Source organism: Eschrichtius robustus, chromosome 11, assembly GCF_028021215.1.
Source record: "Eschrichtius robustus isolate mEscRob2 chromosome 11, mEscRob2.pri, whole genome shotgun sequence".
Lineage (NCBI taxonomy): Eukaryota > Metazoa > Chordata > Mammalia > Artiodactyla > Eschrichtiidae > Eschrichtius > Eschrichtius robustus.
The window spans coordinates 9139696-9165431 of record NC_090834.1 but is presented as its reverse complement, the minus strand read 5'-3'; the positions used below and the strand labels follow the sequence as shown (position 1 = coordinate 9165431).

Genomic DNA, 25736 nt, shown 5'->3' with positions numbered 1-25736 from the left:
AGGCCTGACTCCGCCCTTCCCAGGCCATTCAGTCCGCGAAGCTGTCCGCGGCCTCCGGGAGGGCCCGTGCCTCTCCTCGGCCGCCGTAGTTGAATGGAAAAAAACAAAACAAAACCCGGTTTCCCGGCAACGAGAAAACACAACCTGAACCATCGGCTGCAGCTCTGAGAGACCTAAGAGGTGAGGCGGTTTATCCCATTTCCTTTCCGAAATCGAGACCTCGCCTTTTCCCTTCGCCTCTCGTATTCTCTCAGGATCCCCGCCGCATTCCGGGAAGCCTAGGGCAGACTGGGAGCCAAGCAGCGAGTCCGAAATCCCAGATCCTCGACGTGCCACCCCCGACTAGACCTGTGTTCCCCCTCCGACCGCCCTCCACTCCCCACGTTAGTTCAGAGTCTTTTCTTTTTCACAACCCTAGAATGACTCAATGCCTCATTTCCTGTTCCCTCAAAAAAAAGAAGAAAAACTCTATAGATTCGGCCTCATTAAACCGACTAGTCCCCCACCTAGACCCCTACCACGGCTTCCGGCCTTATTCGGCATTGACACTCTCACAAACAGGCCAGGTCCCTGAGTGTTGTTTGCAGACTCAGTAGCCCAACCCGCTGCTTAGCAGCTATCCTTATCTGACCCTTGTATTCCAAGACAGGAAGAGAAGACCTGGTCGAGACAAAACCAGAAAATGTAAGCATCCCCAAACTTTGCAGTCTGGAATTGCAGAATCATGACCTTGCCCCCAGCCGCTCTGTCCCCACTGTCCCTTCCAGAGTATATAGATGCTTCAGTGAGGCATTGTAGGTCATGCTTCAGAAGTGGAAGCTAAGGGAACGACTAAGTGTGAAACTTATTCATTCGACAAATTAATTTCTATAACAAGGACCAGTTTTTTTTCTCTCTTTTTTTAATTTTAGACCTTAAACAGGGTCTTTTCGGCAATTTAAGATGAATTTTTAATAATCATTCTCTCTAAATTCCTGTGGGATAGCAAAAATTACCATTTTAAAGACAAAGAGGGAGAGAGAGGAAAAAGTACTTAGTATTACAGTGAAAAATCTGTGATTTTTGTAATTTTTAAAAAATAATTTCACCTATTAAATATGTTTAATATTCTAATAATGGAAAATTTCAAAACTCTTTGGAAGAAATGGATGGACTTGGGCTATGTTCGGGAAAAAAAGGACTGAAGTCCAGAAATTTGGAGTCTCAGAAGTAACTTGTTGTCATAGTTGTGATTATATAAGTAAAATCAGACAAATTTAAAGACAGTACTCTTTAATGAATCTCTAGGTACAATAGGCAGTTCCTCCCAAGGAGATGTCGATTCCATTCTCCAGCACCCACTACCGAATTCCACAAGGATTTGGGAATCTTCTTGAAGGGCTCACACGTGAGATTCTGAGGGAGCAACCAGACAATATACCAGCTTTTGCAGCAGCATATTTTGAGAATCTTCTAGAGAAAAGAGAGAGTAAGCTTTCTTAAAATCGGCATTTTTTAAAAAATAAGAGACTAAGCATTTGATTATGGTGAGACCTGCTTAAGACCATTCCTATTCCACAGAAAGCCTTTATGGGGCAGGTATCTTCAACTAACAGTTCTTGCTATTTGAAACAGCATGTGCCCTTTGACAGGCTCTCTTAAATCACATTATTTCACATTATTGAAGATTACCTGTTTATCACTCAGACCTTCTTCTCTGTATTTCTCATGGACACGTGGGGTGGAAGGGGAGCTCAGGAGAGCACCCACTCTAGCTATCTGTTTTCCAGCATGCTGTTCCTATGCCTCCCAGGCAGTTGACTGTCTGTTCTTCCTGGGAGGAGAGTTTATGGTTTTCTTTACATTTTGACTCTTCTTACTTGAAAGCATTATTAAGTGTTGTAAAAAAATAATTCTATACTCCTTAGATTCAATAAGTTGGTATTCACAGGGGTATATGAAACTGTTCCTCAATAAAGGTGCAGAGAAAAACTGCTTTGAAAAGTGAACTTCCAGCTTGGGAAGGTAATTTATATTCTTTTTCTATATTTCCAAGGTCCCATCCTGTCCAGAGACTAAGGTTCCTGCCAACAGTGAGGTTGAGAGCCAAAAGCAGAGTTGGTTGAGAGCCAAAGCAGAGTTTCTTCACTTCCATAAATAAAATTTCCAAATTCCCAGCCTTGAAGGTTCATGACAATCAAGACCTGACCCACTGGTCAAAATGAGAATTATTACAGCTATAAGTTTCTATTAAAAGCCCTGACTAGAACAACCATTTTGTTTAAGCTGTCATCATTACTTTTGATTACAGTTTTCCAACAGAGTAGTAAAGGTGACTAGAAATAGTCACAAGCAAATAAACATTCCATTTTTAATCATTTTACAATTTATTGTTACTTGAGGAAGCAACCCAAATATTCATCATAGAGGATTTTTTGAATAAACTTGAGTACATCTACACTACTGATTAATGTATAGATGTAAACAAACAGACAAAAATGGAACGAGGAAGATCTCTATGATGTTATGCAGTGACCCTCAGGATATATTCAGTGAAAAAAGTAAGGTGGAAAAAAATGTATTTAGTATGCTACCAATTATCTAACAAAAAGGTGTTGATATGAATACATAACCGTTCATTTATATTTTTTAAATGGAAGAATAAATCTTTAAAAAATTAACATTTACCTCTAAAAAAAAAAAAAGCAAAAAAACATTTACCTCTAGCAGGAGAAGGAACAGAGAGCGGAGGGAACAGGATAGAAGCTAGACTTGTCTGAATACATCTTAAATTCAAAATCATATATGTTTCACATAGTTATAAAATAGAATTAAAATTTTAAATTGTTAAGCAATTTCTAAATTTAGAAGCAAAGTGAAACAAATGAACCTAACTAGAATTAAATGGGTAACATAACCGCACAAAAAAGAATTATTTCAAGAGACTTTATAACACCGTACTTTGTGCATTCCTGGTGGATATAGCCTAAAAACAAAATGAAGTTTTAAAAAAAAATCTTAAATTGTTTTCAGTTATCACTGGAAATAATAATATTTAATAATATTATAGTGCAGTTATTCTGTAATTTTTTATATATTGTAGAATATAGCAAATAAGTAACTATCCTACTGTTATTAGGAATAGAATTTTTAGTGTAAGAAAAATGACATACAAATATAAAAATGAAAGAAGTTAATAAGATCCCATAACTCTAAATTTGAATTGAAAAATATCATCAGACTTCATGATATATTTTCTCTTTGAAAAGTGAAAGTATTATTTTCTAGCTCTCTGTATTTTTTAAAGGCCTCAAAACAATGACCAACCCACTACCAGTGAGCACCTAGTCCCTAGACTTTGGCCTCCAGCTACCATCTTCCAGGAACCAGAGCTTCTTGGAGAACTAACCAATCCCATAAACTGGGCGGGAAATATGCAAGATGACCCTCAACACCTTGCCATACCAGAAAATAAGAAAACTATCAAAGATTATTAGAGTTGTTTCCAAAGGGCTCAGGAACATCTGAGCACCTGAATAAGCTCCTACTGGCCAATTTTGGACAATTAGAGCATCAATAAGATTAATAAATGCAGTGGATTGAAATTCATTCAATTTGTTAAATATTCATTAGTTCATTATTATTTACTAAAAAAACACCAAGAAAACTTGTCGAGAGGATCCTAAGGAACCAACTGATTAATCTGAAAACTGGTAAATAAAGGAAAAGAATCAAACCTTTAACCTGCCTTTTATGTAAGAACTGTATTTCAGGGTAACCAAACAGGGAAAGTATTTTTTATTGAGTACTCCAGAAATAAAGAAGTAATGATCAAATTAGAACATTGCCATTTTGCAACCCCTAAAGAAATTATCTAAGCAGTCATCATCAATGGGCCCATAAAAATTGTATAAAGAGAAACAACCAGGTATTATATATCTCCTGGCAGAATTATACCGCACTACCTATGAAGTATTCTTGAAAAAACAAATCAAACCTGAATCAGATAAGACTTATAGATCCAACTAGCAATCTACAGGAAATTCGAAGGCAGAGGAACTTGGTAAAAAATCATAGTGGGAATGAAATCAGAAATATCTAAACTGTGGAAAACTCCAGAGGAAAAATGACTCAATTTCCTCAACAAATAAATTGCAAGGAAAAAAATGTGGCGTGGGAGGTAGGGAGGTTTCAATTATAAGAAATTTAAAAGACATAACAAAAGGCTGTGTGTGCCCATTGTTTGGGTCCTGATTTGAACAAATCAACAGTAAAAAAAAAAATAAACAAAAATATATTAGACAATGGGAGAAATTTGGATAGTTGATGATATTAAGGAATTATTGTTAGTAGTTTTAGGTGTGATAACGGTATTGTGGCTTTATATCTTAGAGATGCATACTGAAGCAAGTATTTGTAGATAAGATAGTAAGATGCCTGGGATTGGCTTGAAAATAATCAGAAGAAAGGGCAGGAAAGTGAGTGAAGTTCCAAATAAAATAAGATCAATCATGAGATTGTAATTGTTGAATCTGAGTAATGTGCTCATGGAAATTTGTTATATTATTCTACTTTCTAAGCCTGAAATTCTTCATAATGAAAAGTTAAAGAAAAATTCTGTTTAAATACTTCTATGTCAACTTACTACATAATATGCCTAATTTTTAAAAACTTCTCCCATCCTTCACTTTTCCAAACTTCCTTACTATTTAACATTTATTTTTTTTACATTTTCCCCCATGTTTGCTAATACATAATAAGTTTCCGTAACTATATAATGATAAATTTCTATACTTATATTTAAGTATTAGCATTTGTTCTCTGTCTCTCCCATTTTACTGTAAACTCTGAAAGCAGCAATTAGGTTTTTTAACTGCCTTTCTAAATATCCTCAAGGGTTCATCTAATGTTTAATTCATCATCATATATTTAATAATCACTGGTTATATCTACAGCAGTAGGCTGTGTACAGCGTCAATAAAATTTTTGACTGGCAGTAAAGGACCTATAATTTGAAAAAGAAAACATTTTATGTTACTAGTCTACATTTACTTTAATGAACTCAAACTAAGTCTGAAATTATTATATTTTTGTTATTTAGAAACCAACTTTGATCCAGCAGAATGGGGGACTAAGGTAGATGACCGCTTCTATAACAACCATGCATTCAAGGTATGGTCCCGTGAAGCTATTGAATTTGGTTAATTCTTCTCCCTGTCTCCGATACAGAGATTATTGGGATCTCCCAAAATCATGAATATTGTGAGAGGCATCACAAATATCTTATGAAACCTTTTTAATTGTGCTGTTCTTTCTGGCAAGAAATTCTTTTCTAAGATATCTGAATCGTGTACAGTACTTAGCTTAAATTTAAAGATGATCAACAGGAAGCATGTACTTGAAAGTGATAGAATAATTACTTTCATTTGTTGTTCCAATGTTATTGAGTACCACAGTACTTATCAATAGCAGATACACAATAAATATTGGTTGAATTAATGAATGATATTTCATAAAATAAAACGCTGTTTGTCCAATTATTTCATTATCATTGACGTCTTACAAAAGACTGATTAGAATTAAAGATGGTAATGGTATAGAGTCTTCTCTATTACGCCAATCTGTTCAGAGAAAGAATCCGTCTTCTCTTTAGCAACATTCTCAGAACCAGTCTTTCTCAACCAAGACGCCTCAAAATAATTAAGCCCTAAGCCAAAGGCATCCATTGCACGTAAGGAATCAATGTCTCTTCTTTGTATCTAGAATGATTCTATTTATGTACCGTCCTTTGGAAAATTGAGAAAAATAATCACTTCAAGAATTCTGTGTTCTATGATCCCAATGAGGAACACCGGTTGAGAAAGGCTGTGTGCGATCCAGTGTCATTGCCTCCAACTGGCAACTTGGTGGAAATTCAATCTCAGGCTCTACCCCAGGTCTACAAATCAGAGGTTAAATTTTAACAAGATCCACAAAGTAACTTGTAGGTACATCAAGGTCTGAGAAGCACTACTCTAGGCAAGTATGATAATACATTAGCCATGAAGCAGCAGCAGATATTAGAATTAAAAGGAGTCAACAAAGGTCAAATTTTGATGGTGTTGCACAGTAGATTTGGGGGATTTCCTCAGGAAATCCCCCTGTCACTTATTCCATGAGTTCAAAAGTGAAGTTCCATCCATCTGTGCCTGCCAGATATGGGGGTGTTCTGTTTATTTCCATTTAACTAGATTCTGTGTGTTCATGTTGTATTGAAATCAAAGGAATAATGTTGAAAAATTTTAAATCTTATTCACATAGCAATTTTAGAGTGGTTTTTCTTCTCTTTTGAATTCTAAAGGCTTTATTTGATTAGCTTATATGTCCTTAAATTTATGTTTTATGAATTTAAGAAGCTCTTCCCATAAGGTTTTGAATTAACCATGCTTCTATTCTGGAGTAAGATTTCAGTAACCATGTCAAAATAGACGGAGCTGGTTTCCCTTTTTTCTATTTAAATCCTTCCCCACAGCAAAACTTACTTCTTTGACTCAGTTTTTAATCTACAAACATCATTAAAAAGTCAACTTGACCTCATACTATGGAGTACAATAGCATTTATTTCATTCCTGTTTGAGAAACTATTGGCACCTCTTTTTTATTCCTTGTTCAGGATTCATTACAGCATCATATCAACTTTTAGTATAAGACAATGGTTTGTTTTTAATATAAAACAATATTATACACATTCCAAAAGCAAAAGATCAAGCTTTTTTTAACCAATTCCTTGGTCTTTAACATTTGTTTATGCATATTTCCTTGAGAGTTTTCTTTTATCCCTTTTCCCAACCTACTTTCCTTGTTAAAAAATATGTGTTTAATTCCCACCACTTATCAATAACTTAAAGTAATATTTAATTACCTTTAAGCAGTTTGATCCAAGACTTTACTGTTTTGGAAACATGCCCTATTTGGCCCTCTCCCCTCTAGGAGCAAGAACCACTGGAGAAATGTGAGCCTGGAAAAGAAAAGTCTCAGACATCTATGAAAGAGGTGACAGCCTTAGTAAGTTATATTTTCCATGTACTATTGGATTCCTACAAAGAATGACATCCCTCAATTTAAAATTATCCTCCAAATATGAATCCAGTCTGTTATCCATATTGCTAAAAATCATGATTTTGCTTTTTAGATAACTAGCACCAGTGATATACTAACTGGCGGATCAGTTTTAGCCATGCCTCTTATAAAGGAAAACTCATTCTTCCCCTTAAAAATAAAATCTTATTTTCCAAGATTATGGAAGAAGATTATGGATGGGAAAATCTCCCCAAGGGGAAGAACAGACAAAAATCACAGCCTCAGTCTTTTTTTTTAAATTTTTTATTGAGGCAAAGTTGCTTTACAATGCTGTGTTAGTTTCTGCTGTACAGTGAAGTGAATCAGCTATATGTATACATATATCCCCTCTGTTTTGGATTTCCTTCCCATTTAGGTCACCACAGAGCACTGAGTAGAGTTCCCTGTGCTATACAATAGGTTCTCATTAGTTATCTATTTTATACACAGTGGTGTATATATGTCAATCCCAATCTCCCAGTTCATCCCACCCCTTCCCCCCACTGGTGTCCATACATTTGTTCTCCACGTCTGTGTCTCTATTTCTGCTTTGCAAATAGGTTCATCTGTACCATTTTTCTAGGTTCCACATATATGCATTAATATGCGATATTTGTTTTTCTCTTTCTGACTTACTTCACTCTGTATGACAGTCTCTAGGTACATCCACGTCTCTACAAATGACCCAATTTTGTTCCTTTTTATGGCTGAGCAATTTTCCATTGTATATATGTGCCACATCTTTATCCATTCATCTGTCGATGGACATTTAGGTTGCTTCCATGACCTGGCTACTGTAAATAGTGCTGCAGTGAACACTGGGGGTGCATGTGTCTTTTTGAATTATGGTTTTCTCAGGGTATACAGCCTCAGTCTTGATCCTTCGGATTCACCTTCCATTTCAGGAACTTCTCACTAATTGATGCTGTCATCACCACACAGTGGTAAACGTTCAGACATAACAAAAGGAAGCTCATGGGGAATTGCATACAGCCAAATAAAATGGCTTTACACAATGAGTCCTACTCATCTTCCATGCATTTCGCTCTACAAAAATGACTTCCTGCCTGACAGCCTCCATCCAAGCAACAGTGGGTTAGGCTCGGTCCACTCTCAAAGATGCCTGTATTCAGTGGTGTGCTAAAGCCAGCTCTTAAGAGACAATCGTGCACATATGTACACAACCCCATGTTCAGTAATATCGCTTTGATAGCTTGAAATCAGCCACAGTGGGAGTATTAAGATCATGATAAATACTACAAATCAGGACCAATACTACATGATAAATACTACAAATCAGGACCAATTTTTTTTTCTGGAGAGCCAGTTGTTAAACATTTACCAGCATGTCACTGCCTATATGCTTCGTAGTCCAGATTCAAGAGGACCAAGCCTAGTGAGAAAGAAGAACTCACAGTCTACAGTGTTGAAGGCCAAACTGCTGAGTTTCTTCTCATGTATTAATGTCCCAGTTAGTTACACAATAATTGACACCCAAAATGGGCAATCCCCCTCCAGGAATACCTTACTTCCTACCCAGTGGGTCATAAGTTTACCTTATAACCTTTATAAGTCATCTCAGAATTATATCAGTGCAACTCAATCAGCCTAACATTAGCATAAGATGCAGTGGGAGGACAGGAAAGAAGGAAGGTGGTGTCATTTCCTTACATCTTTAATAGGTGCCCTTACACAGGTTTTTATGACTTTGAATTGAGAGCCCATTGATTTCCAACTTCAGCATAATTCATTTGCCCACATTAGGGTATCATCTCAGAGGATTTTATACCAATCTGTTTGCATATTAAAGTTTAAGAGCTAGATTTGCCTCTTTGTCATGGGGGGCAGGGGGGGATTTGAACAACCCAAAGGTCCATTAGTAGGAGAATGAGTAAATAAATCAAAGTATATCAGTACAATGGACTACAATGGTGTCATAAAAAAAAATAGGAATGGGCAGAATTATATACTGAATAACATAGAAAAAGGGAAAAAGGGAACCAAGATACATTGTTACATGGAAAAAGTAGCTGCAGAACATTGTGATTAGCATGATCTCATTTTTTTAATAAAAAGGCAAATATATACCCATATGGATACATTTGTATATAGAGAAATTTTAGAAGGATATATATACTCAATCCATAATGATGGGTTACCTTTTAGGTATAGGATTTGGGAAGATGGAGAAAACTTTCACTACCAGTGGTATTTAAGTTTTTAAATGTATATGTATCACTTTTATAATTTAAAAAATATATTAAAAGCTATATATCTATTGACCTGTACACTTAAGATCTGTGCATTTCACTATCTGTAAATTATATCTAAATTTTTTTTAAAAAGGAAGCTGTGTACAAAAATTCAACCAACCATGTTAAAACTGATTTTATTGGACTAAATGGATTCCTCTTTGGCATTTCACTTTAAATGTATGATTTTAATTAGCTCATCATTGAGAAATTAAAAATAATCCATTTTGTGTAATCATGATTATTTTGAAACAGCACATTTACTATTCTTCTTGGCATTTTTACCCTGCTTCAAGGATTCTCACTAATTTCCCCCCAAAAAATGTTAAATAGGAAGCTGTTAAATAGGAGCTGTTTTGCGGGAAAGAAGTTGGCAATGATCTTTTATTGCAGAGACATATCAAAGCGTGACAAAACAAAATGTCTGATATTTTGGCATTCACTACTTGGTACATATACAACGTGATGATATATAAAATTCCTTCAGGAAGCAACCCATCTCGATTGTTACATCCCTAAGTTGATTAAGTTTATGCTCTTATTTTTATAGCATCAAAATATGAGATGCCTAAGAAGTCTCTTACTTTTTCTCCTTTCTGAGAATGAATCTTCTGATGAAGACAAGGACATGGAGGAAAATACTGCTCTCAAAATCCAAGCAGCCTTCCGGGGACACTTAGCCAGAGAGGAGGTAAAGAAATCGAGTGATCTTCAAGAAAAAACAGAGGAAAACGAGTGAGGAGACTGGCTTTACCCCCCAGAAAACATGAAAAAATCCAAATCCATCAACCTTGTTGTGACTGTCTTTTTTTCTTAATAAGTGAGATTTGATGTAGTGAAATAACATTTGTTGCCATTGTGAAAATCTGTCGTGAGCATTTGTTTAATAAACATGCCATTGAACACATGCCTCTTGAAGACTTCTCTGAGATCATGAGTCTTATTTATGCTTCTCCCAAGTCTATGTCTAGAGACCCTTGGATTTAGAGTTACAAAGCTGGAGTATCTGAGTTTTCAGAGATCTCAGAGGCTGTGTGATTTAACCATTATCTAATGAATAACTCCTCTCTATCACATCCCTGAAAAATAGTCCTTTGGCTCCTCTTTCACTCCCAGTAGTAGAGAATTCCACTGCTTTTCAAGGATAGTCCATTTAGTTTTTGAATAACTCAAATTATTAGAAAGATAAGTTGAGTCAAAAATCTGTCTCCCTGTAAGTTTCACCCATTGGTTTTCATTTGTCATGTATGCAATCTTTTATTGAAAAAAAATGTATTACGCACAATTCATGTGCTGGGATTTAGTAGTAAATATCTGCTCTTACACTCATGCAGCTGACAGTTTTCTTTTTTTTTTATTGTCTTGCTCTCCAGAACCACACAGAATAAGACTAATGCGTAACATTTGCAAAAAACAAAAGTTATCATAACATCATAAATGCTCTCTTCTTTAGCTAAAACTTCCCAAGTTTCTTTAATGTGTAAATGATAATACCTATTTCACAAATTCAGGAGCCTATGTCTTTTTTTTTTTTTTTTTTTTTTTTCAATGAACCATTCAAGCTGCCAGTGCCTTATTTTTAGAAAGTTCAGTTTTCCCTTTCTGAGGCTTCCCCACCCTAGAATATCCAAGAAACTGCAGGGTTCATGTCTTAGACCAAAAGATGCAGTTCCCTTCCCAAAACAAAACGGAGAGAAAGTGGAGTCTTAACATTTAATTAATGTTGTTGCCTTCTACGAGCAGCAGACTGAGGTAATGTCCTGGCTGGTTAATATTCCTGTCTGCACCACAATGGATGTCCCAGGCTTTGGTTCTAGGGTGACACCTCTCTTAGTTCACAGTCACACAGCCATTATTTCCCAAAGCTCAATAACATGCTTGGGCGGCTCAGACTTGAAGAGCTTCTAAAACCAGCCATATGTTATGCACATCAACTGCATACACTGAGATCCTTGTCTTAAGCTCAGACATTCTCTTTTTGCAAAGCAGAAAGGTACCCCATTTGAGTTACCCGATTGCCCTTTCCTATCAGAGCCTTTATTAGGCTCTACAACAGAAGTTCACCCAAGTGATCTTCTCCACCCAAATACAGATGACTTATGCCAATGATTTCAATGTTGTGACATTCATCCTCTAATCACTCACCTCCAGGCAGCCATCCCTCTTCCAAGGTCTTACTGCCAATAGAGAGCTATGTGCTAGCTAAACACAAGTCTCTAAATACCCAATGGACCCCTTCCACCCATCCTTAACCCCCTTCTCCCAGGCTTAGAGAGAAAAAAATCAACTGTCTTCCAGGATTCCAGCTGTTCATTCCCTCATTCCATTCAAAGCACCTATTCCAATCCAACCCCTTTCCACCCCAAACAAAGTCATCCCGCTTGGGAGATTATCAAGGGGACTCCAAATTAAGGCAAAAACTTGACTTCCCTGTCCTGGAGAGAAGACCAGAAGAGAAAAAGTGTTTTTCCCAGTGAATATATAGCGGGGCAAAAAAAGATACCAGTTAACTTTTTCAATAATTCTAATATATATGTGAAGTGATTAAAACTGTGCCTTCCATATAGTCAGTACACACACACACACACACACACACACACAAATCTAGGGATGGTGATATTTTTGCTTCATGTGTCCTGTTCAGAACCCATGCTGAAAATGCTACCCGGGGCATGACCATGGTGGTCACAGAAGCACAAGCAGGAAAAGCCAACATAGGAGAATATTTCAAGCTTTTGCTCCTAACACTTCCACTAACATCCCATTGACCAAACAAAGTCATTTGACCGAGCCCAAAGTCAAGAGGTGAGGAAATACACTGCTTACCATGAAACCGTGGCAAAGGCCTCGTGTATGCGTAGTACTACTATGAAGAGGTAGTGAAGAGTTGTGAGGAACCAACAACTCAATCTACCACAGTCTGCACTCTTGGTTATAAATATTCACATCCTTTTGACATGCAAAATACATTCATTCCTATCCCACGGCCCCTAAAAGATCCATCAAATCCTTGAAGTCCAGGATCCACATCAGGTCCTGATATGGCTCTTCTTGATGTAGAGACCTATGAATTAAAAGAGCAAGTGTCTTGGGAATTCTCTGGCAGTCCAGTGGTTTCACTGCCGAGGGCATGGGTTCGATCCCTGGTCAGGAAACTAAGATCCTACAAGCTGTGTGGCATGGCCAAAAAAAGAAAAAAAAGCAAGTGTCTTCTCATACGCCCAACATACCACAAATAATGGACAGGGATAACATACCCACTAAAAAGTACTCTCATTTATAAAGGAGAACAATGGAAGCAAATAGCAGTCACTGGTCCAAACCAATTATAAAATCCCACTGAGCAAAGGTCCTCAGGTTCCTCTATTTTGGGAGGGGAGATAATGTTTCATGATTAAGCGCTGATTCTGCTCCCTAAGAATGACTGTCCAGTCTAGTCTCCATAGCTCTTATTTCTACAATCTAGGCAATCATTCTTTTTCCATCATCTTCCATACATCTTTCCTTGGAAAGGGCATTGGAAAATTACCCTTTTGGGTGGATGTGTCTCAACCTGATTCCTGTCTGTAGAAAACCGAGAGTACAAAGATGTTTACATCTCGCACACCCTCAGCCTCTTTTAGTTGTTGGTAATGCTTTGCCAATAAACTTTTCCAAGAAACTTTGTGGGTTTTCTGTGTGTTTGACTCTAGTCAGCTCCATGTGTCAAAAGCTGCACTCACAATTTCTTTATAGATATGCTTCCCTCTCTCTCTAGATTTAATTCTATTGAGGAGTGAAGAATTGGAACCAATATTTCAATAAACTACAGCCTCGTAGCTGTCATAACTGATCTCCCCGCCTCCATTCTTTTCCCCTTTCAACACAGAGGCCAGAATGTCCTGTTATAGTTTACGTCATATCATGTGACTGCTCTTCCTAAAACCCCCAGTGGTTTCTCATCTCACTCCGAGTCAAAGCTAAAGTCTTGATAACGGTCTACAGAGTTCTATGCAGATCTTGCCTCCCATTACCTCTCTAACCACTTTTCCTTATCTTTTTAATTTTTCTCCTTGTTTCCGAACACCATTCCATCCAACCTGTTTACTGCCTGTTTCCTGCTGCTGGAACGAATGCTCTTGGAGGATAGGGATTTGCTACTTTGTTCACGGCCTTTTTAACATGCACCCAGAAAGGGTGACTTATTTCTGGTGGCTTAAACAGAAGTGGGAGAAGTCCTAACAAATATCCCTTCTGTCAAATTATCTTTTTTTTTTTTAACCAGTCATCAATTTTATACACATGAGTGTATACATGTCAATCCCAATCACCCAATTCAGCACACCACCATCCCTACCCCACCACGGTTTTCCCCCCTTGGTGTCCATACATTTGTTCTCTACATCTGTGTCTCAACTTCTGCCCTGCAAACCGGTTCATCTGTACCATTTTTCTAGGTTCCACATACATGCGTTAATATACGATATTTGTTTTTCTCTTTCTGACTTACTTCACTCTGTATGACAGTCTCTAGATCCATCCACGTCTCAACAAACGACTCAGTTTCGTTCCTTTTTATGGCTGAGTAATATTCCATTGTATATATGTACCACAACTTCTTTATCCATTCGTCTGTCAATGGGCATTTAGGTTGCTTCCATGGCCTGGCTATTGTAAATAGTGCTGCAATGAACATTGGAGTGCATGTGTCTTTTTGAATTATCTTTGTTTGGGTTATACATCCATCCCTGAATATCATTGAGGACTGGGGAAAAGAATATGCTAACTGGAGTACACCGATCACTGTCAGATCCCACCCCTGGAGTAAGGGGTCAGCTGGGTGAAAGTCAAGGCAATTTGAAGTTCCTTGTAGGAAACAGAGTAATGTCAGGAGGAAGGGATAATGGATGCTGGGCAGCAAAACAACAAATACCCATCACAGTACTTTAATCCACATGGCTTCTCACTACACTGCACCGTTTATTAAATTTTTTGTCAAAACCAAAGGCTACGGAAAGCATCGAGAAAAAAGGAAATAGTTAAAACAGTGAAGGAGGGGTTAACAAACACAGGCATGTAGAAATGTAAGTCGCCTGCCATAGGAATTGCAATGTGAACGGTGTTTCTTGGAGCTGTGCAATGCAAACAGGGGAATCTCCCAAAAGAAAGAGCTTTGGAGTCTAGGAGAATATGAAAATCGCGTGAGAGAGAAAACACGGAAACCGTTTTCAAAATCCATGCAAAATGTCGCTCTGTGAGCAGCCACGTGTGAGAGTTCGTGAACATGAATTTTTCATAAAACGTTCGTATGAGCACTGTACCTAGAGGAAAGCAACCTTCTATCAAGATCGTCAATCAGTCCTCTTTAATAAATATAAGTCCAGTATAATCTGGAGGGACATGCTCTCTGTTGCACTGTGTACGGAACTCGATCCGTGTCTCTGTGAGTGAGAGATGAGGCCCAGATAAGAATCTGATTGTTGCTGTCATTCCGCCTCTAAACATATATCATTCACTTCCTTTTTAAATCAGAGTAGATTTTCTTTAACAAAATATGTTTACCTTTTCATACATTTATTCTAGTCCAGAACACTTTATTTTAATTTTTTAAAAATTGTTTTTCTTTTTTTATTTTGGCCGTGCCATGTGGCAGGTGGGATCTTAGTTCCCCGACCAGGGATCGAACCCATGATCCCTGCGGTGGAAGCACGGAATCTTAACCACTGGACCATCAAGGAAGTCCCTGTAACACTTTATTTTAAAATAATCTTCATCTTAAAGTACTGCATTTAAAAAAATATTTTAGAACATGGGTCAATGTCAAAATTTGCTAATTAAGCAAACATTTCTTTCAATGTTTAATAATTTTCCATACTTAATAATATCATTCACTTTTGTTGTTGTTTTAAAGCAAACGAAACACTGACTTCCCTAATTTCTCAATAAAATTAACCCAGTAGTTCCTCTCTATACCTCAAAACAACTTGAGTTTGAGTTTCCTAACATTTGAAAACATTTCAGCAGGTACCATATTTTCTTCAACTGCGGGTTTTCTCCTATGAAATTCTTCCCATGATCTTATTTTATGGGAAGGAGGGGAGATTATACAGGAGCCAGGTACTAATTTCCCACATGCAGCTCTCTTGGCCTGAGGATATTTCTAAAGTGCAGTTTACAAACATAGGACTAGCACTTCGGCTCTTCATTTTTAGTCCTCTTTTCCCTCTCCCATCTATCTCTAAGGAGCGTATAATGACGACCCATTTTGTATCAATTTATGATGTTAATAAACTCATTTCCAATCTGAAGTGTTTTAGACAAATAGCGCTACTGGGATTGACAGTTATTTATGCCTGTGAGGCTCTCAGAAGAGACTGAACATGCAAAATACAATATTTCACAATGTGAAATTATTTTCGTGAATGAAATGTGCTTGGGAGTAACCAGTCTCTGTTGTGTAGAGCAAAAAAGCAAACCCCTGCCAGGTGACAATGTCACTGTAACTAAAATCTCAAGAGCCACCACACTCATTACCAAACACCGTGGCAGAGGATGGTCAACACTCCAAGACCAAGAAATCACCAGCAGAAGTGTATAAACACACTACCCCAAGGGGGTCAGATATAATGGAGAAGGTGTGAACATTGGCCATCATTCTCTCCCTGAAGACACCTGTCTCAGAGGCTTCTGACCAAGAACCAAGGCATTTTATTCCAGTGAAATTACATTACTAAGAAGTAGGGCTCGGTTTGATAAAGCAGGCATTAAACCGATTTTGGAAGCTATCAGAAAAACCTGTTTTTGAAACAATAGAAAGCACGCTTGGCTGGAGACCTAACATGCGATTGGTAGGGAAACATGATCACTACAGTGTAATCCTGACGATGAGTTTAGAGTCACTTGCTTTCAGATTGCTTGGCTAACGTAAGCCTAGGGTGTGCTGCCCAGACCTGCCTCCACCCCACCCCACTTTTTCAGCACTGAAGGCTACTTCCTTTCTAGGAATTGCCTTCAGTGTTTCGGAGCTGCTTCAGCCTAGATTGCACCCTCCCTGGAGGCGGCTTGCATCTAATGACTAGCCACTGCAGTGGTACAAGGGCTGGGCCCTTTGCCTCAAACTGAGGCAACCCTGAAGGGCTAGCCCAGCTCTCAGCCAGCCACAGGACTGGCTGAGGCTGTGTTGCAACTTTATCACATTTCAACTTGGTCTCCTATCCAGTCCTGCTTCCCTACCATCCTTACAGGTGTTGGTCCTGAATACACTCTCCTATCAATCACTTCTACTCAAACTCTCTAAACTGTTGGTCCAAAAAAACCATTCCCAGGGGACCCAACCTATGGTAGGTAAGGTGATAATCTCTGACATATCTGCACATTTAAAAAGTCCTTTTTTTCCTTTTTAAAAAAAATTTTTTTAACGCTGTTTTTAAAGTTTTTTTTTTTTTTTTTTTGATATGGACCATTTATAAAGTCTTTGCTGAATTTGCTACAATATTGCTTCTGTTTTATGTTTTGGTTTTTTGGCCGCAAGGCATGTGGGATCTTAGGTCCCCCACCAGGGATCGAACCTGTGTCCCCTGCATTGGAAGGCAAAGTCTTAACCACTGGACTGCCAGGGAAGTCCCTAAAAAGTCTTTTCTTCATCTAATGTCATCTGCATAAAAATTCAATGATGGGCATACCTGCTGATCAGGGGCTAATCTATAACAGAAGAATATACATTTCTATTTATTCTCTAAATGAATTCTAATTACCAAAATTCCAAATAGTAATACTATGTACTGAATTGCATCCCCTCCAAAATTCATATGTTGCGGCCCTAACCCCCAGTGTGATTTATTTGGGGCCTTTGGGAGATAATTATGTTTAGATGAGGTAATGGGGGGATTTCCTTATGATGAAATTAGTGCTCTTATGAAAAAAAAACACCAGATCTCTCTCTCTCTTCCTCTCTCTCTGTCTCTCTCTCTCTCTCTTTGTCTCTCTCTCTCTCTCCCTCCCTCCCTCCTTCCCTCTCTTTCTATAATAATGGAAGAGCTAATGGTGAGAGCTTAGCTTTGACTGACTATCGAATATTAAAATGGGAAAGAGTAGAAAGGGTCACTTAGCTATCACTTTGGGCTTCACATCAGATTTTTCTGGGGGTGGCCATTTCTTGACTATCCAGTATCACTTCCACCGTCCCCCTTTCTACTAGTACCTAGATTTTCCCTTTAGTTTCTGCCCTTCAACAACAGAGACCAAAAGTTGAGCCAGCTCTAGAAATAAATCCAGATCAGCTTAAGCCAATTAGCACCTTCATCCCTCAGCCAGCTCTCATTATTCCAAGACCAGACATGCGATTTAAGCTTATCTAATTAGGATAGAAGCTCTCAACCAGGGGTGATTTCACCCCCAGGAGACATCTGACAATGTCTGGAGCTATTTGCTTGTCACAACTCAGGGTGGGGAGGAGGAATGCTATTCGTATCTAATGGGTAGAGCCCAGGGATGCGTCTTACCATCCTCAATGCTCAGGACAGACCCCCACCCCCAAAATTATCCAGCCCAAATGTGACTAGTGTCAAGATCAAGAAATCCTGAATTAGGCATAAAAATGTCACGTGGCTGCGAGGGAGAACAAGCTTTAGAATAAAGCTGACCCGGTAAGAAGTAGGGCAAAAAGAAAGACATCGTATCTGTTCCTTTAGTGATCATGTCAAGGACCTGCTGAATCAAAGCTGAAGTCCGAGGACTTTCCACTTGTATGAGCCAATTAATCCCCTTTATTTTTAATAGTTTTCAGCTGCAACTGATATTCTTCTAAACTTGTGAGTCCTGTGTAAAAGAATGAGAAGGAGAAATGTAGATATGAAAAAAAAAAAAAAAAGGAAAAGAAAGGAAAGGACCCAAGATAGTGACTATAGAGGGCAGCAGCTACAGCCTGATCTGCAGAGAAAGACAACAAGCTACTGTCCACCAATCAGGTCTTTGTGACCTACCAGTTGCGAGTTACAGGAATAAACAACGTAGAGGATGAAAGAAGTACAAAAATCATGAGTCTTTCTTTCCTCAAGGGACCATAGACATTCATCAAGGAGAGAAAACATACATCCACAAAAAGAATACAGGAAAGACAGAGAAAGGATTTTTAAGACATAACACAAAAAGCACAAACCATAAAGGAAACATCTGATAAACATGATCACATTAAAATTTAAAACTTTCAAATATCAAAAAACACCATAAGCGAAGTGAAAAACACAGCGCAGAACGAGAGGAGATATTTGTAGTTCAAAACGCATAAAATTAACAAAGATTAGTATCCAGAATATAACTCCTACTCAGTATAAAAACTATGCATGAGAATGGTAAACACTAAATTCATGATAGTGATTACTGTGGGAGGAATGGAGGGGAGTAGGATTGGAGAAGGGAACCAAAAGGATCTCAAGTGTATACAGTTGTCCCTCAGTATCCATGGGGGGTTGGTTACAGGACTCCCCCATGGATGCAGAGTGCCCATTGTGGATGTTTCTTGTTTTTTTTTTTAATCTGAAGCAAATAAGGCAATGAATGAAAACAAATAAGACAATTTAATGAAGCTGGGTGATGGAAACATGAATTTTTAAATATTATCCTCTATTCTTATTTGTATGTTTCAAATATGTTTTACCAAAAAAGTTTTATGAATTCCTGCAAATCATTAAGAAGAAAAAAATTAGACAAATAGACAAAAAATAAGAGCAGAAGAGGAAACCCAAGTCCAATAAGCAAACAGCAAAAACATGTTCAGCCTCCCCAGTAAGGAAAATGTAAATTAAACAATAATGAGATACAATTTCTGATTCATAAATTGGCAAAATTTAAGTCTGGCAATACTAAGTGGATGATGTGGAACAGCCGGAACTCACTTATACTGCTCTTGGGAATGAATGTAAATTGGCACAGTAGCTGATAGACTTGTTGACAATAAGCATACCTGTTAGTGTTTAAGAAGGTCAGTATATAATACCCCTCTCTTCCCACCCCAAATTCTGAACCAACTGAGGGAAAGTAAGGAGGAAAACTGGGATCAAAAGATAGTGTTTATTTTTTGATGATGGCCATTCTGACCGGTGTGAGGTGGTACCTCATTGTAGTTTTGATTTGCATTTCTCTAATAATTAGTGATGTTGAGCATCTTTTCATGTGTTTGTTGGCCATCTGTATGTCTTCTTTGAAGAAATGTCTGTTTAGATCTTCCACCCATTTTTTGATTGGGTTGTTTGTTTTTTTGGTATTGAGCTGCATGAGCTGTTTGTATATTTTGGAGATTAATCCTTTGTCCGTTGCTTCATTTGCAAATATTTTCTCCCGTTCTGTGGGTTGTCTTTTCGTCTTGTTTATACAGAGTGAGGTAAGTCAGAAAGAGAAAAAAAAAATCATACATTAATGTACATATGTGGAATCTGAAAAAAATGGTATAGACGATCTTATTTACAAAGCAGAAATAGAGACACAGACATAGAGAATAAATGTATGAATACCAAGGGGGAAAGGGGTGGTGGTGGGATGAATTGGGAGATTGGGATTGACATACATACACTATTGATGCTATGTATAAAATAGATAACTAATGAGAACCTACGGTATAGCACAGGGAACTCTACTCAGTGCTCTGTGGTGACCTAACTGGGAAGGAAATCCAAAAAAAGAGGGGCTTTATGTATACGTATAGCTGATTCAATTTGCAGTACAGTTGAAACTAACACAACATTGTAAAGCAACTATACGCCAATAAAAATTAAACAAAAAAAAGATAGTGTTTAGAAACAGAATATTTGTACGGGACTATGACTGAATTTGATCAGTAATTAATGCAGCTCAGGAATAGTGAGACCATCTCCCACATCTGGATACTGTTGCTATTTGGACATTGTGTCTCCTCATTTAGTGAGAGAGTGAGAATGCTTTTGTGAGAAGGTGGAAGCACAGAGTGGATTTTGTCGTTTTAGGCACGCTCAGGTAGGCTTAGTGGGATGCATACATACCCAAGTACCCGAAAGAACAGATCATACTAGTTACTAAGCTAAGGTCCCTCAGCTTCAAGGCAGCCTTCCGGTTGGCTTTGTGATGCTGGGATTGGGCACCACACACCACACCTCTCCTTTGCGAGCTGGACCTCCTTTAGGCATTGGCAATAGGCCGTTAGGGAGACACTTCCAGGCTGGAGGAGGAGGATGGCACGTGCACATTTCTCTCCGCTTCCTGTGGGCTTCCTCTGCCTGTCGGTGTCACGTTGCGTCTTCCTCACCCCAGAGCAGTGTCCAGCCCAGAAGCAGCTGAGTCCAGCTTTCCAGCAGCCACAGCCGGCCTCAGCCACCCTTGGAGACACCGGCCCCAGCCAAGCTCCTCAGAGGTCTGAGTTACAGCTGTGTGAGGCCCTTTCACTATGTTTCTAAGTTCTAATAACTCCAATTTCTTCTCTTTGTTCCTCCAGGCCTAGGGGTGGTAGCTGCTTCATGCAATTTCTATCTCCATAACAGCTGAGATTCCTCTGTTAGCTTTTTCAGTCACTGTGTTATCAATTCTTTACACCTGATTAACAATTCTTTATGCTATACTCCATTAAGAGAACTATAGCGGGTTTTGTTGTCTGATTACATGGTGTCTAATTCAGATGGGAATCAAAATATCAGATTTTTTTTCACTTAGAAGGGTGGAGTGCAGACTGCTGGATGAAGAGGGAAGACTGAACACATGCATCTAATTCTGTATCCTCCAGAAACCCCATGAAAACAACAGCAAATGGATTTTTTTAACATGCAAATATGAAATGAGGCAAAATCAACAAGTTTTGGAAGCTGGAAACTAGATTCAGCTGAACCGAGAAAGCCAAATCCCAAGCCCATGCGAGAAAGGCTGAGAATCAACACAATTTGCACCGCAGCATTGGCAGGAATAGGCAGTACCAGATAGTGAAAAGGGTGAGGCGACATAAAAGAAAATGGGGTAAAAGCTGCTTAAACAGCAGTTAGATCCTTAGATTCCTTTTCCCAGTCCGTGCCACTGGGAACCTACGCCCCACACCCTAGCAGAAATCTGGAGGTTTACATTCCGGAGAGAAGAGAATAGCCCCTAGACTGAGAGATACAGGCCCACTTGAGGACAGACAGAACCACCATGTCCAAAGAAGAATGTGGCGTGACCATGTGCACTCTGAATCGTGAGTCCAGAGACATCCAGCCCTCTTTCCCATTCATCCCCCAGAGCACAGGTAGAAGGATCCTAACCTTCCAGATGAGAGATTGGAAGGCCCTTCTCTGAAGAATCTGACCTAAATAACTGACATTAGGGGTTCTCAACAAACAGCCCATCAACTCACTTTGAAACTCAAAGTCAACAAGACTACCCACATGAGAGTGAGTGTGATCCAATCAGCTTTCTGGTTCTTTACTCTTGAATAAAATCGCTCTTGATAGGCCAAGGATTTTGAGACAAACATTTGGGCAAAGCCTCTAACATAGAAAACAGAGATTTTTTTTTTTTTTTTTTTTTTTTTTTTTTAGTTTAAAACAACAGAAATTTATTCTCTCACAGTTCTGGAGGCTAGAAGTCCAAAACCAAGGTGTTGGCAGGGTTGGTTCCTTCTGGAGGCTCTGAGGGAGAATCTGTTCCATACGGCTCTCCTTCTGGTGGTTGCTGGCAATCCCTGGCATTCTTTGGCTTGTAGGCACATTACTCCATCATCACATGGCCTTTTCCCTGTGTCTGTGTCCAAACCTCCCTCTTCTTATATGGACACCAGTCATTAGATAAGGGTCCACCCTCATCCAGTATGACCTCATCTTAACTTGATTACATCTGCTAAGACCCTATTTCCAAATAAGGTCACATTCACAGAGAGGTTGCTGGGAGAATAAACACCCAGACTTTACTCTGTTCTATCTCTCATCTCTAGCCAAATGGTAGAACCCAAGTGGAAGCCAGAGGGCAAGGAAGCCTATGATGGAGACCATACACATCATCCTCTGGGAGCACTGAGCCAGGTGAGGAATGGAGTTGTAAGAGCAAAAGGAAACTATCTAAAACACTGGATATTTATTCAGTGTCATGAATGTTTGCATGAAAACAGAGATTTTTATCAGCTTTTTTAAAAAAAATTAATTAATTTATTTAATTTATTTACTTTTGGCTGCTTTGTTTCTTTGTTGCTGTGTGCGGCTTTCTCTAGTTGCGGTGATCGGGGGCCACTCTTCGTTGTGGTGCGCGGGCTTCTCATTGCAGTGGCTTCTCTTGTTGCGGAGCACAGGCTCTAGGCATGCAGGCTTCAGTGGTTATGGCACGCGGGCTCAGTAGCTGTGGCTCGCAGGCTCTAGAGCTCAGGCTCAGCAGCTGTGGCTCACGAGCTTAGTTGCTCGAAGCATGCAGGATCTTCCCGGACCAGGGCTCAAACCCGTGTCCCCTGCATTGGCAGGCAGATTCTTAACCACTGCGCCACCAGGGAAGCCCAACAGAGATTTTAAAAAGGTAAATTAAATTAGCTTCATGAGACAGACTGTACAGAGAGAAGAAATCTTTTTTAAAAATTTCATTGATATCCTCAGAGAGGAGAGATATTACATTCATTTTTTTAAAAGGATAAACACTCAGGAAATGAAAAGAAGAGCTCTGAGAAATGTCAAAATTGGTAGCAGAATTTTAAAACTCAATGGAGTTTCGCAGTTCCTGAAAAACGTAAACATAGAATTGCTGTATGACCCAGCGATTCCACTTCTAGGTGTACACCCAAGAGAATTGAAAACATATGTTTATACAAAATTGGTACATGAATGTTCATAGCAGCATTATTCATAATAGCCAAAATGTGGAAATAAGCCAAATGTTCATCAACTGATGAATGGGTGAAAAAGATGTGGTATATCTATACAGTTGACCTTTGAACAACAGAGGTCTGAATTGCAGGGGTTCACTTACACCTGGATTCTTTTTCAATAAATACACAGTCAGCCCTTCGTATCTGTGGGGTTTGCATCCTCAGATATGGAGGATGTATTCTACACCATTTTATATAAGGGACTTGAGCATTTGTGGATTTTGGTATACACGGGGACTTCTGGAACCAATCCCCCACAGACAGCGAGGGACAACTGTACAACAGAATATTATTCTGCCGTAAAAAGGAATGAAATATTGTTAAATGCTAAAACATGGGGAACCTTTAAAACACTATGCCAGGACTTCCCTGGTGGTGCAGTGGTTAAGAATCCGCCGGCCAGTGCAGGGGACACGGGTTTGAGCCCTGGTCCAGGAAGATCCCACGTGCCGCGGAGCAGCTAAGCCCAGGCGCCACAACTACTGAGGCTGTGCTCTAGAGCCTGTGAGCCACAACTACTGAGCTCGTGCTCCTAGAGCCCGTGCTCCACAACAAGAGAATCCAAGGCAATGAGAAGCCCATGCACTGCAACGAAGAGTAGCCCCCGCTCGCCACAACTAGAGAAAGCCCACATGCAGCAACGAAGACCCAACGCAGCCAAAAATAAATTAATTAATTAATTAAAAAGAAAAAACACTATGCCAAGTGAAAGAAGCCAGACACAAAAGTCCACATATTGTATGATTCCATTTTTATGAAATGTCCAGAATACGTGAATCCATAGAGACAGAATATAGATTAGTGTTTTCTAGGGGATGGGAGTGGAGGGAATTGGGATTAAATGCTAATAGGTACAGAGCTTCTTATGGGAATGTTAGAAATGTTTTGGAATTTAATAGTGATGGTGGTTGCACAACATATGAATAGACAAAACCACTGAAGTGTACACTTTAAAGTTGTATGTTTTATGAGGCCCAATTTAAAAATGTTATTAAAATAAACCTCAGTAGAATTGAAGGGAAAAGTTGAGGAAATCTCCCAGAAAGGAGAGTAAAAAGAAAAAGGTGGAAAACAGGAGAGGGAAAATTAGAAATTTAGAGAGAGCAAGAAAACAGAATAGGGTAAATTATCAATGAAATAATTCTAGAAACGCTTCCAGAACTGAAAGACATAGGTTTCCAGATTGAAAGGACCCTACAAGTGTCTAGAACAATGACCGAAAGTAAATCCACTGCAAGGCACATGGAGAAAATTTGCAAATATTTGGGACAACAAGAAGATTCTACTCATTTCAAGAGAGAGAGAAGCAACAGGTCACACACATAGGATAAGAGATCAGAAGACTTTCAAACCTCTCAATAGCTACACTACACTGGAAATTCCTTCAAACTTCTAGAGGAAATTATTTCAAACGTAGAATTCTATACTGCACCCACCAAACTATCATACAAGTATGAGGGTAAACAAAGACATTTTCAGACATACAAAGTATGTTGGATATTTTCCATTGTCCCTTCCAGGCCTTCATCCTGCTTTATGCACTAAGAAAAAATTTTTAATGGCCTGCACCAGTGGGCTCCTTTGCATTCTAGTTTTGATAATAAGATACACAAGGAGGAGGTCAGAAGACACGAGGAAAGTGAAGGGATAAAATTTATTCCCCTTGCTTGGCTTCTATGGATTGTCTACATCCCTCTATCAAAGGCCACAGCTCTTGTCAAATATTTTCTCCTTCAGCTACTCTCATTAGGTTCTAGTAACTTCTTCCTCCCCTTGATCCTTTAAGCCTACCATCAGCATCTCTGGGGTTCTGCCCCATCTCTTACTGTTTTAATTTATTCTCATGTATCCGCTAGCTATTGCTACACCAGTGCTGCATTTCCACCACTCCAAAGTCCAATGTCTGAAAGCAACCATTTGTTCTGATAGATCTGCAGGTCAGCTAGAACTTGAGTGACATAGGCTGGGCTCAGTTGGGCATCTTTACTTCATGCTTTGGTAGCTAGAGCAGCTATGCTTCTCACTGGAGGTCTATGGGGTAGCAGGAGAAACTCTGCTCCACATGCTTCTCACCCTCTTTGGACCAGTAGGTATGTTTCTCTCATGGTGGTGGCAGAGCCTCAAAAGAGCAAACAAAAACATGTGATTACTCTTAAGGCCTAAGCTTGGAACTGCTGTGGTCTCACTTCTACCCACATGCCCTTGGCCAAAAAGTCATATGACTAAGCCCAAAGAAGTGAGACAAGGAAGTACACTCCACCCATAACAAGAACATGTAAGGATATGGATAAAGGTAGGGTTGAAGAACTGAAGTCAGTTATTCAATCTACCAGCACTATCTTCATTTTTATAATTAGCCCCTTTATTAAATCCACCTCAATTACATTATTTGAGTGTGCTATGTGTTGGCTTCCAGGTTCTAGACTAAGGTAAGAATAGCTATCAGAAAGGGCCCAAGAAAACAGTCCCCTAAAATGGGATTCTAATATTCTATTGCTCTCATATTTAAGAAGCACACAGCTAACCTCCTTACCAAGAGAAAATGGGATACTGGTAATGCATGGCACTCAGTGGCATCACAGTGACAATTT

At 38.9% G+C, this 25736-nt stretch overlaps 1 protein-coding gene across 2 annotated transcripts; it reads left to right on the top strand.

Annotated features, from left to right (window-relative positions):
• Positions 1-41: 41 nt before the first annotated feature.
• Positions 42-10218, top strand: SPA17 (sperm autoantigenic protein 17). 2 transcript variants are annotated; one of them, XM_068555660.1, is made up of 5 exons: positions 42-180; positions 1288-1468; positions 5081-5151; positions 6949-7023; positions 9931-10218. In XM_068555660.1, exons 2-5 carry the CDS (start codon positions 1315-1317, stop codon positions 10066-10068), a joined length of 438 nt encoding a protein of 145 aa, XP_068411761.1. In that variant the 5' UTR covers positions 42-180; positions 1288-1314; the 3' UTR covers positions 10069-10218. The 2 variants fall into 2 exon arrangements, with proteins under 2 accessions (XP_068411761.1, XP_068411760.1); XM_068555659.1 differs by having other exon boundaries at positions 9880-10218.
• Positions 10219-25736: the final 15518 nt, after the last annotated feature.